Genomic DNA, 12,861 nt, shown 5'->3' on the forward strand with positions numbered 1-12,861 from the left:
GAGCGCCATACAAGCTAGAACCGCCACATACACTTGAAGCAAATAGCCAAAACGAAAACTGCAGACAAAAAATGCTTTTTGCTACTAAGATCAGAGAAATGTAGGCTAGACTGACAACGGAGTGAAGAGCAGAAATCTTAACTAGCAAGCAAGTTGCAGCAATGAAGTACTCGAAGGAGGGGTGGGGTGTGGGGTAGAATTCTGGCAGGGAGAGATTTTCGGCACAACACCATTCTCACAAGGAGTATTCCATTACCTACCGTCTTTCCACACAACCCAGTGCAAACTGCACATCACGTAGTCCACCCGCAACCCAAATCCAGCCACACACACACAGAGAGAGAGCCTACTCATCAATCGCAAGGTCAAAGGCGCTGCAGAGGCAAAAGAAAATACCAAAATAGAGCAGAGGGCCTCATTAATCACTGTGCTTCTCCAGTTCAGTGTAAGTGTGTGAGGGGGAGCAACCAGAGAGTTGGTATCAAAACCTATCCGTTGTGCCCTTGAGCAAGGCACTTAACCCCCCACAAGAACAGGCCCCTTCTCCAAAATCTGTATATGTACAGTACCAGTCAAAAGTTTGGCCACACCTACTCATTCAAGGGTTTTTCTTAATTTTAACTATTTTCTACATTGTAGAATAATAGTGAATACATCCAAACTAGGACACATATGAAATAATGTAGTAACCAAAAAAGTGTTAAACAAATACAAATATATTTTATATTTCAGATTCTAAAAAAGTAACATGGCAGCTTTGCACACACTTGGCATTCTTTCAACCAGCTTCATGAGGTAGTCACATGGAATGCATTTCAATTAAAAGTTGTGCCTTGATAAAAGTTAATTTGTGGAATTTTGTTTGAGCCAATCAGTTGTGTTGTGACATGGTAGGGGTGGTATACAGAAGGAAGCCCTATTTGGTAAAAGACCAAGTCCATATTATGGCAAGAGCAGCTCAAATAAGCAAAGAGAAATGACAGTCCAACATTACTTTAAGACATGAAGGTCAGTCAATCTGGAAAACGTTGAAACTTTGAACTTTGTAAGTTTCTTCAAGTGCAGTTGCAAAAACCATCAAGCGCTATGATGAAACTGGCTCCCATGAGGACCGCCACAGGAAGACCCAGTTACTTTCGCTGCAGAGGATGAGTTCATTAGAGTTACCAGCCTCAGAAATCAGCAATTAACTGCACCTCCGATTGCAGCCCAAATAAATGCTTCAGAGTTCAAGTAACAGACACATCAACTGTTCAGAGGAGACTGTCAGAATCTGTTCTTCATGGTCAAATTACTGCAAAGAAACCACTAACAGGACACCATTAAGAAGAAAGACTTGCTTGGGCCAAGAAACATGAGCAATGGACATTAGACCAGTGGAAATTTGAGTCCAAATTTGAGATTTTTGTTTCCAACCACCGTGTCTTTGTGAGACACAGAGTAGGTGAATGGATGATCTCCACGTGTGTGGTTCCCACTATGAAGCATGTAGGTGGTGTGATGGTGCTCTGCTGCTGACACTGTCAGTGATTTATTTAGAATTCAAGGCACACTTAACCAGCATTGATACCATAGAATTCTGCAGCAATACACCATCCCATCTGGTTTGCGCTTAGTGGGACGATCATTTGTTTTTCAACAGGACAATGACCCAAAACACACCCCCAGGCTGTGTAAGGGCTATTTGACCAATAAGGAGAGTAATGGAGTGCTGCATGAGATGACCTGGCCTCCACAATCCCCCAACCTCAACCCAGTTGAGATGGTTTGGGATGAGTTGGACCACAGAGTGAAGGAAAAGCAGCCAACAAGTGCTCAGCATGTGGGAACTGCTTCAAGACCGTTGGAAAAGCATTCCAGATGACTACTTCATGAAGCTGGTTGAGAGAATGCCAAGAGTGTGCAAAGCTGTCAAGGTAAAGGGTGGCTACTTTGAAGAATCTCAAATATAAAATAAATTGATTTGTTTAACACTTTTTTAGTTACTACATTATTCCATATGTGTTATTTCATAGTTTGATGTCTTCACTATTATTCTACAATGTAGGAATGGTATAAATAAAGAAAAACCCTTGAATGAGTAGGCGTGTCCAAACTTTTGCCTGGTACTGTATGTCTTTCGGAGGGGTTGGGTTAAAAGTGGAAATCAAATTTCAGTAAGTCCTTGTGTGTAATTGAGCAATGAAGTGATCTTAATTAAATGGGTGTTTGAATATAAAAGATTGCATTGATCCTTGATGCAATAAAAAGCTAAAAGGCACGCTTGTCAGATTCCTCATCCATCAAATCGTGAATATCTTAAGTTGCTTCGTGCTTCTACATCTGCATTGCTTGCTGTTTGGGGTTTTAGGCTGGGTTTCTGTACAGCACTTAGAGATATCAGCTGATGTAAGAAGGGCTTTATAAATACATTTGATTTGATTTACATATTTTGGTTCCGAGTTCAGGAATATATTAGTTTCATGGACACGTCCTTCTCTGTGGGATTGCTTCCAGTTCAGACAGATTCTCCCCCATCATGTGGCATATTTGTTTGACTCCCCTTCCCTCCCCCAGCGGTGAATGCACAGATGTTGGGTGGCAACTGGCAACAACATAGGATACAGATGGGACCTAACCAAGAGAGTTCTTTCTGAGCAAGACCAAGGCTATAAATGCAATGATGTATCAAGGACAAACTCAGTTAGCTGCTGCTCTCATAACAGCCATGTTTTTCTTCTCTACTAACTGCTTTCTTTTTCTAATATATTACCATTGGTTGTGTAAGTCAGACTAATAGGCTAGATATTACGCCTCAACCTGAGTAGCATTACTAGTACTAAGCTTGACTGATTCTAAGATGTGAAGGAAAAAACTGCACATGTTGTCTGGTTTTAAATGAGAGCAGACAAAATGGCCACCAGGGAGGACCCTGAAATGAAACTCTTCACTGCCACTGTAATGGATAATGGGCTGACCTTGAGTACCTCAGTGTGGAACCACAGGACAGCCCGGGAAGAGTTAGGGCTATTGTGTAGGTCATAGACGCTGCTGTGAGAAGACTAAGGGCCACTCAAAACCATGGCCTGTATCCTCAAAGCATATCAGAGTAGGAGTGCTGGTCTAGAATCAGTTGTGCTTTTTAAGATCATAACTGACAAGATTATACAGGCAGATCCTAGATCAGCACTCAGATGCTATGCGGATACAGGCCCAGATCCAAGCTTCGTTCTCCAAACTACTTATTAAGACCACATTTACTGGAACAGTGCCGGCGACATGTTCTCTTCTGAAGTCGCATTTTAATTTGTCATTAGTTTATCCTTCCACAACAAATTGGACATGCTGTGGGAACACATGAAGATAAAAATGCAGAGTAAAAATAAACATGCAGAAAGAGGAACATTTTATTAAATCCTCTTAGGAGAGTAAAAGCACATGCACAGTAGAAGGGACTGCATTGGCTAAGAAAACCACAAAGGCAAATGGAATGAAAGACTAAATCAATGTTTTCCCCAAACATCCTCTGACTTCTACGGCAAATTATTTGTTCTACCTGGTTTAACATCTACAATTAAAATATTTCCCCCTCCCTCCCTTTAGCACTTTAGACTTGCAAACTAACACAACCAAAAAGCTTTTTCAAAGTTTCTAAAAATATTTGTGTAACAAAATTGCAAAAAAATTTAGTACGCCTAAAGTTTAGAAATCCTATATCTACGTCTTTATATTCTCTGGAAAAAAAACAGCACTGAAAAAAAACCGACTTCCTCACAGCTTTTAGGGTAAAAAACTTCTACATGACAGAGTATACTCTTTGAAGATAATACATTTGACTTTTTTTCCAGTGTAAGCCAGATGGCTCTTTCTCACGGGGTAGATTTCAGAGTCCTTGTCCCTCATATATGCCATAGACACACGACAGGACAAGAGCACATGTGGTCTTCATAGGAGGTAAAACAAACGAGGCAAGGCGCAGGTCTGAGACCAGGCAGTGTCCGTGTGCCATTGCATTCTGTGGGTTCTAAGTTTAGTGTAAAGTCAACCCACTTTTAAAAAACTGCATTCAGAACAGAATTTCCTTGGTGGGCAATGTCTGTGAAGAACTCATCGCTTTCGAACCATGCAGCCGGGCAACATTCCAAAGTTCATTGGCAAAACCATCCTCATCTGTACTTCAATTCATATCACCCCCCCATGATTGTAAACCTGACTTAACGGATGGGAGAAACACACGGATATGAAACCACTGTCAGTGCAACTAGTACAGTACAGCATACCACAGGGAAGAATATCAATGGAGAATGTCACGATGATCCTGTCTCTGGGGTGGAGAGGAAGACCTTACTGAGATGGGGAAGATACCTGCCACTGACGGAAGATAGCAAACACTCTTTTAGACTTGTCATGTGGACCCTGGAGGAAAGAGGGAACAGAAGTGTTAGAAATGGAAGCTTGCTCATATAGCAGAGGTATGACCAAATGCTGAAACTGTAACAATGCAATATACATTTCTCCATTGTCATAATAGTACGCCATTTTTGCAGACGCTTTTATCCAGAGTGACTTACATCCTTGTAAGCTTACATTTTCGTATGGGTGCTCCCAGCAGGAATCAAACCCACAATGCTGGAATTGTTAGAGCCATGCTCAACCAAGTGAGACACAGGACCACCATTTTACCACATCCAGGTTTTTGATTCTCACCTGTAGGGGACTGGCTGCCTTGTTTGGGCTGAAGTGCTTCTTCATGGGGAGGAGGAGAGTGAGTGCAGCCTTCCAGCCCTGCTGGTGCTCTCCGTCTTGGCCCAGCAGGGGTACACCACCAGTGGGCTGGGTGTTCTCCTTGCCTACATTCACCCAGGGGCACCAGTCTCTGTGCTGGGCTAGTGGGTCAAACACACTCCTATGCAGGGGGCCATCCTGAAAACAAGAGCATGGAGAAAGTCAACAGGTGACTGTTGCATAGCTTGTGGCATGCACCGGAGTAGGGTGAAGTTAGATGCTGCTCATGGGTCAGTTTAGTAGTTTAACTTCACCTTGAAGTGCATTCCCCTCCCCCATGCACCCAGTGGCCAAGATCAATTAGAACAAGGCAGACATTTTTAGGTAAGGGTGGTGTTAAAATAGATGATAGATTTGTCTGTATTATATCTGCTACAGAGTACACACACACATCCCAGGTCTGGACAATCCAGACACACCTGGTGCAAACACAGAGAGTAAAGACTTACAGGGCTACTGGCTGAGGAGAGGCACATGCGTTTGGGGTTGCGTTGGGGGCTGGAGCCCCCCGAAGCAGTCCCCTCGCTCCCTGTCCCCTCCCCCTGGCCTCGGCCCCCGGTCATGGGCCTCTTCCCCCTGGGCAGAGGGCCAAGCTGCTCCTCGCTGGGGCTGGGAGAGTCCCTGCTGCGGGTGCGGACCACCATGGGGGACGGATTGCCCACAGGCTGCCAAGACACAATCAACAGATAACAACTTTAACAAACAGATCCATGACTAGATGTATGAGAGTCCATGTTACAACATTATGAAAGCTACAAAGAACCGAGAAACTGGAGAAACAGGTTTGCTAGAACTTCCAACTCCCACCTTAACCTATTTGTCTGGTTCAAGTGGCCTGCCTTGCCTGAGACCTACCTGTTCTGAGCCTCTGGTCTTGTCCTGGCTCCGCAGCCCCCTGCGGTAGGGAGTAGGAGAAGGTGAGGGCGAGGTGGGAGTCTTCCTGTCCCCCTGGGCCTCGGGTGCAGGCAGGGGTGTAGATGACGTCGGGGTGGTGGGGGACTTTGGGACGTCTCCCTCTACCTCTTTTCCTGTTCCCTCCATCTGGTGGAAGTTCCACAGACCCACTTTGCGCATGCAGAAGGAGCAGGTGAGGAGGGGTAGGCTCGTGGCGTGCAGAGCTGGGCTGCAAAAACAGCAAGAGGAGAAGGTGGAAACAAACCTATTAATATAACATGAATACAAAGGGGAAGAAAAAAAAGAGTTGAGTTAATATGCTAAGCTGCTTTTTGCTTTCCAAAATGAAAAGTTAAGACAAGAAAATGTTTTTAACTTTCCTACATGGAGATGCCAATTCAATAAAGGCTTTTAAGTGCCACAATCTGGTAAGAGTGATATGTGGTATTTTTCTAATGTTACAATGTTTCGTCTCTAAATTTTTTGTCAATAAAAAGGAGATTGTGAGCCTTGTCTAACCTTCCAGTCCAGCCACAGAGGGCCACGATGCAGGCAGCCACCTGGACAGACAGGGCATCAGAGGTGGACTTCAGAGGGGACCTGCCCTGCTTCTTCTGTTCATCCTCAATCAACTGCAGTAGAGTGCTAATCACATCCTCCGTCAAAGACTGCAGGGAAACAAAGTGGTGAGATGGGAGGGATTGTCTTTGTGCAAAGGATAATGGATCGTAATGCAAGAAGCCATGAGGGGGAAAAAGCTGAACTGCATTCCCAAACCAAGGGTTGATAGATAGACCTCCACAAGGGGAAGGGGCTAGTATCTGGACAGAGCCCATCTTTCTATAGGTGATTCATTGCTGTGTAGGAACATGGCTCCCCTCCCTCACCATGGTTTTAAGCTGTTCTGGCTTCATGGCAGGTAGCTGCTGCTCCAGGAGACAGGTGGTGTGAAAGCGCACCAGGAAAGCACTGAGCAGCACTGATGGCTCGTTCGCCGGGACAAGCCAGAACCGGTCTAAAATGGCAATACAACATCACGGTCAGGTTCAGTAAGGTACACAACAGAAATTTTAAAAATGACTGTTTCTTATTGGACAAGTCCATGTAGTCCCTCCCTGTTTCAGTACATCCATACAATTTCTTTCTTTTGTTGCCTAATGAACACAGACAATGGTACCCACCTCCAATCAACAAGAGGATTCATTAATTAAAGTTTTGCATTACCTGGGCATGGAAAGTCTGGCCATGGACAAAACTTCTCATGCTGTGTCTGTAGTTGTCGAGTTATCTCTGCTATCCGGGAATCATCTATGGTGAGGAAAGAAGTAGAATTTAGCTACAGATTCATGACAACATTCTGTGTTTTAAACAATAACAAAAACAAAGGCTTTTGTAATAATGGTTGAACGTTCAGCAGAGGGTGTGAAACCAGTTGCTCTGCTCTGCTCACATTTCTGGAAGTCCAGGGTTGGTTGTAGTGATGCACAGAGGAAAGCCTGGCAACTTGAACATTTCAACATGTCACATCCCACGTTGATCCAGCCATAGCTGGCACATTTCAGGGGGGAGAGAGTCCGGGGCTTTCCTGCCCATCTCAGACAGTGCTCCCGCTAAGGAAACCTTTTTTACACAGGAAGTATACACAGCACACTAGATATTATCATAATGAGCATTATGATTAAATAAATGTGAAAAGGGGAATGTAGGCAATGTTATTAGTGTGTAAAAGACACCAAAGGGTGTGCTGGACAACAACAGTACTACTCAAAAGGTTATTCACACAACTCTTTGGCAGTATAACATGTAATGTCACAGCGTGGATGCAGAAAGGATATAGAGTAGGACTCCACTCTTGTGAAAAAGGCTTCTTTGTTAGACGCTTCACAAGGAACTTGACTGTTGCCGTTTGGTGCCACCTTATCCAGCTCCCCCTGAACACTGAAATTCACAAGAAGAATAAACATGTCACAGAAGGAATTTGCATTAGCTATAGTTATAGGGCTAAACAAACATTCATCAAATACAACAATTCGTATAGGGTACTTTAAAAATGTTATGTATGATATTCTGTGTCGCGCACAAGTCAGCAACATCTCATATACACAGTGTACCAACCATAGAATTAGGAATTAGAATACTAGAATAGTCATGGACCTTCTTATGATGGATAAAGGTCAGCCATTTTGGTCAACCATGGTTTGCCAGTGCTGTCATAACATTGTGTAAATTATAAACTGGGTGGTTCGAGCCCTGAATGCTGATTGCCTGAAAGCCGTGGTATATCAGACCGTATACCATAGGAATGACAAAACATTTATTTTCACTGCTCTAATTATGTTGGTAAACAGTTCATCAATAGCAATAAGGCACCTCAGGGGGTTGTGACATATGGCCAATATACCATGGCTAAGGGCTGTGTCCTAGCGATCCGTGTATCGTTGTACGTAAGAACAGCCCTTAGCCGTGGTATATTGGCCATATAAACTCAGTAAAAAAATAAATGTCCCTTTTTCAGGAACCGGTCTTTCAAAAATAATTCATAAATATCCAAATAACGTCACAGATCATCATTGTAAAAGGTTTAAACACGGTTTCCCATGCTTGTTCAATGAACCATAAACTATTAATGAACATGCACCTGTGGAACGGTCGTTAAGACACAAACAGCTTACAGACGGTAGGCAATTAAGGTGACATCTATGAAAATTTAGGACACTAAAGAGTCCTTTCTATTGACTCTGAAAAACACCAAAAGAAAGATGCCCAGGGTCCCTGCTCATCTGCGTGAACGTGCCTTAGGCATGCTGCAAGGAGGCATGAGGACTGCAGATGTGGCCAGGGCAATATATTGCAATGTCCGTACTGTGAGATGCCTAAGACAGCGCTACAGAGAGACAGGACGGACAGCTGATTGTCCTCGCAGTGGCAGACCATGTGTAACAACACCTGCACAGGATCGGTACATCCGAACATCACACCTGCGGGACAGGTACAGGATGGCAACAACAACTGCCCGAGTTACACTAGGAACGCAGAATCCCTCCATCAGTGCTCAGACTGTTCAATAGGCTGAGAGAGGCTGGACTGAGGGCTTGTAGGCCTGTTGTAAGGCAGGTCCTCACCTGACATCACCGGCAACAACGTCGCCTATGGGCACAAACCCACCATCGCAGGACCGGAAAAAAGTGCTCTTCACTGACGAGTCGCGTTTTGTCTCACCATGGGTGATGGTCGGATTCGCGTTTATCGTCAAAGGAATGAGCGTTACACTGAGGCCTGTACTCTGGAGAGGGATCGATTTGAAGGTGGAGGGTCCGTCATGGTCTGGGGCGGTGTGTCACAGCATCATTGGACTGAGCTTGTTGTCATTGCAGGCAGTCTCAACGCTGTGCGTTACAGGGAAGACATCCTCCTCCCTCATGTGGTACCCTTCCCGCAGGCTCATCCTGACATGACCCTCCCGCATGACAATGCCACCAGCCATACTGCTTGTTCTGTGCGTGATTTCCTGCAAGACAGGAATGTCAGTGTTCTGCCATGGCCAGTGAAGAGCCCGGATCTTAATCCCATTGAGCATGTCTGGGACCTGTTGGATCAGAGGGTGAGGGCTAGGGCCATTCCCTCCAGAAATGTCCGGGCACTTGCAGGTGCCTTGGTGGAAGAGTGGGGTAATATCTCACAGCAAGAACTGGCAAATCTGGTGCAGTCCATGAGGAGATGCACTGCAGTACTTAATGCAGCTGGTGGCCACACCAGATACGGACTATTTATTTTGATTTGGACCCCCCCTTTGTTCAGGGACACATTCCATTTCTGTTAGTCACATGTCTGTGGAACTTGTCTAGTTTGTCTGTTGTTGAATCTTGTTATGTCTATACAAATATTTGCACGTTAAGTTTGCTGAAAATAAACTCAGTTGACAGTGAGAGGACGCTCCTTGTTTTTTTGCTGAGTTTACCATACCACCTCAGGACTTATTGCTTAATTATACCATGGCATCATTGAAAACTTGTTTCTAATTGGCTTGAAGGGCATTATTTCCTTATAATGTACAGTATATTTGTATGGTAGAATTCAATGGCCATAGGTCATGTTTACATGTTTTGTTTGAGCTGCTTTTGAACGCAAAAGTCAACTTGAAAACAGTATTGGTATTGTTGAATTTGATTTTCATAATAGCAAGCTAGGACTGATGGTTTGGTTAGCTAAACTAGAAAGTCTGTCTGTTTCGTGTTGTGGAAATTCTAACCAATAAGGAGAGACTGTTATTTCTTCAAACAATTATACCTTAATATCGATTCATTTTTGCAATAATGGAGCTGGTCAACGACCACCAAGAAGTGATCGTTGAGAGTCCGAATAATACACAAATGCAAGGGGTTTATATAGAAACCCAAAAACTGCTTAGTCATGGTTGGTTCCACCCATCCCCAGCAGCCCGGGGCATCATAAGCTACCTTATTATCTTCTTGTGCCTATGTGTATTGGTAGTGTGAGATCATAGAGCACAAACAAGTGATAACAGCAGTTACGTTTCTCCTTTCAGTTAAAGCTAGCCTCTGTTCTCTTCATATCTCCACACAGCTGTGCCCTTGGAAGATTGTAAAAGAAAAAGTATAGACTCAAGAACTGTGGTCACTCTTGTCTTACGCTGTGTGACCAAGTTACTCAGAAGCAAAGCTAACAGGTTATTCCGTCCCTCATGTTCTCTCTGTCCCGTAGTCTCCAAGAAAGTCCTTGACTACACGCCTAAACCAGCTGAGGGGAGTGAATGTGTAAGAGAGGAGCCAACCCTCTACAGAAGCACAGCATTAGTCATGACTATCTCTCACTATTTGTTAAGCATATAGTTGTTAACTATTAATATTCAACAAATCAGGTAAATAAGTAATTTCTCTCACATTGGTTACCACGGCAACTAGTGTAGCTATCTAGTAACCTTGCTAGCTACTTCAGTGGATGTTTAACACATTTCTAGTGACAAATGTGCTAATTATAGCCATGGTATATAAGGGATAATCAATTTGGGGCTGTATGCATTCTCTGGAAAATAATGCCACTCCGCTAGAACATCGTTAAACACACCTTCCACATCCTTTATTATTTTCAATAGAAAATATAGCCCCTTGTTGATCATCCCTATCATAATGCGTTTATCTGCACTGTACGTTTGTTAGCTAGCTAGCCAGATAGTTTTAGAGGTATGATACCATAAATTGTTTTAATTAACTGCCAATATGCCAACATTCCATTCAAACAATGCAGTCAATCCACAGCCAGACACTGGCTGACATCATTGATGATAGGACTTAGACAAGTTGTAAATGCAACAAGCACTGATATTGTATCATAAAATAGCACTCACATCTTTCCAAGAAAACAAACAATTAGATATTTATGATGGTCTGTTTACATATATTTTAGAGGACATTTATACAGAACATTGGTATAAAACCTGTATAAACTATTAAATGATGTGACAATATTTTAGGTTACACAATTTCTGATAGAACACATACCTTACTTTTATTTTCCTTTCATAAGTAAAATTAGGACTATGCCTCTACTGCAGTTCATTCCAATTACACTGGTTTGGATTTCTCCCTGACCAATATGGATGCCATTTTCACCTCATGCTGGTACTTCGAGGGTTATGACATAGCCACTCCAGTAATTTGATAGTTACAAACCCTAATTTATGAACACACATGTGGACCCATGTGAGCAATCAAATATGGTATAAAAAAAACAACATATAACCAAGTTCATACTCGAAGACATTGCATGTTACTACAGTGGCGCATGCAGCAGCTACTATGAAAACAATACTGCAATTAAATGTCTTGATCATTTGTGATTATTATTTACATTGCATATATGATTGACCGTTTACGTAACATAGCCAGCTATAATGGCTAGACAGTATTGTAAAATAACAAAACAAACACAAATTAGCTGTCGAGTAAAAAAAGGCATAAAAAAACCTGTCTCGATAAAGTGTGCATCTTGCTTGCTAATGTAATGCAACATGTGGAAACTAGATCCGTAACTGGGTATCTAGTTAGCTAGCCAGCCACAGTAAGCTAGCTAGCAAACTAGCTAACTAGTTAACGTTAGGTCCCTAAAAAATAGCATTCGTTAATTCTCCAAAAACTTACCCAGTTGATCTGTTTTCATCCGACAACACACCTGCGTTGAGAAGTTCACGAACTTTCTCTGGAGATGCTAAAACAGATTTTAATTGTCTGTTAGGAGAATTGTCAAGACGATTTCCACGACTGCCAAGGGCCGCCATGATCGGTCGGTGCTAGATGCTAAATCTTCCCCCCTGAAAGAGGAACGCTATCTGTTCCGCTTGGGATAATGCCCTGCTTAGATTTCAACTCACGTGGCCAATGTTTACAAGTCCATATAAAATATATTATATTATTCTAAATGTACCTTTGCTGTAGGCTACTGTCAAAGTCCATACACTGTAATCATTATACTGTTACAGTGCTATTTATCAAATACATGTTTTAACTATTTCCTTGTGAAGTCCTTTGCCTTGGTGGTTAAATTATGAAATTCTTAAAGGGAGAATCCGCTCAAAAATGTATCTTTCAGTATTTTTTTTCACTAGTCCACTGTTGATACAGTTCCAAAATGTTTTGCATGTCAGCAGTCAAGTTTTCAAGATATTGGATTTGAGGGAAAATGTTGTTGTCTGAAGAGATAGCAATGAATTGTACACATCCCTCCAGGTGACTGTGATAGTCCTCTTCCGACCAATTGGCAGTACGCCCAGAACATTGTTTTGGGAACCAAAATCAGTATCTCAGTTTCAAGGTCCCAGCTTTGAGAGAAGAAGCCTCATGAGGTGTCAGTCAGTCACGTGCAGCAAACAACATTAATGATAAATAATGAATAATTTAAATCATGCTTATATGACTTGTTTGTGTAGCAGTATAACAGGACTGAAATGGAACACCCTCTTCAGAGTTTTCATCAAGCCTGAATGGATTTTGTGAACCTCTCTGGCCATTATAATGAAGATTGATTTGTTTACATTGAGTTTGTGTCCTTAGTGGTGAAAATTCAATGGCAATCCTGGCGTCATGAACAGGATGTTTGATCTCCTCGACGTGATCCTTCGATGAAGGTCTGAGAGGGAACACCGGTGGCACATTCTTGGGAAGACATAAAGGGAAATTCCCGTCTCAC

The 12,861-nt window shown here is 42.9% G+C and overlaps 1 protein-coding gene across 2 annotated transcripts; it reads right to left on the reverse strand.

The window, feature by feature from the left end:
- Window positions 1-3,368: 3,368 nt before the first annotated feature.
- On the reverse strand, window positions 3,369-12,027 carry LOC110490606 (zinc finger C3HC-type protein 1). 2 transcript variants are annotated; one of them, XM_036945097.2, is made up of 10 exons: window positions 11,817-12,027; window positions 7,494-7,596; window positions 7,109-7,259; window positions 6,883-6,966; window positions 6,546-6,673; window positions 6,178-6,326; window positions 5,620-5,887; window positions 5,214-5,429; window positions 4,687-4,902; window positions 3,369-4,395 (listed from the first exon to the last, which is right to left on the reverse strand). In XM_036945097.2, exons 1-10 carry the CDS (start codon window positions 11,951-11,953, stop codon window positions 4,324-4,326), a joined length of 1,524 nt encoding a protein of 507 aa, XP_036800992.1. In that variant the 5' UTR covers window positions 11,954-12,027; the 3' UTR covers window positions 3,369-4,323. The 2 variants fall into 2 exon arrangements, with proteins under 2 accessions (XP_036800992.1, XP_090057088.1); XM_090200962.1 differs by lacking the exons at window positions 7,494-7,596; window positions 11,817-12,027 and having other exon boundaries at window positions 5,620-5,923; window positions 7,109-7,272.
- Window positions 12,028-12,861: the final 834 nt, after the last annotated feature.

The sequence above is a fragment of the Oncorhynchus mykiss genome, chromosome 15, assembly GCF_057628025.1.
Source record: "Oncorhynchus mykiss isolate SJ-2025 chromosome 15, ASM5762802v1, whole genome shotgun sequence".
Lineage (NCBI taxonomy): Eukaryota > Metazoa > Chordata > Actinopteri > Salmoniformes > Salmonidae > Oncorhynchus > Oncorhynchus mykiss.

What these genes read in the sequence shown, in the direction of transcription:
- LOC110490606 (XM_036945097.2), bottom strand. Translation starts at nt 11,953, where the DNA reads ATGGCGGCCCTTGGCAGTCGTGGAAATCGTCTTGACAATTCTCCTAAC. An exon ending in GATGAAAACAGATCAACTGG is followed by an intron (nt 7,597 to 11,816) that starts GTAAGTTTTTGG and finishes TGTGAATTTCAG; the next exon opens with TGTTCAGGGGGAGCTGGATA. An exon ending in TCTCCTCAGCCAGTAGCCCT is followed by an intron (nt 4,903 to 5,213) that starts GTAAGTCTTTAC and finishes TCTTGTTTTCAG; the next exon opens with GATGGCCCCCTGCATAGGAG.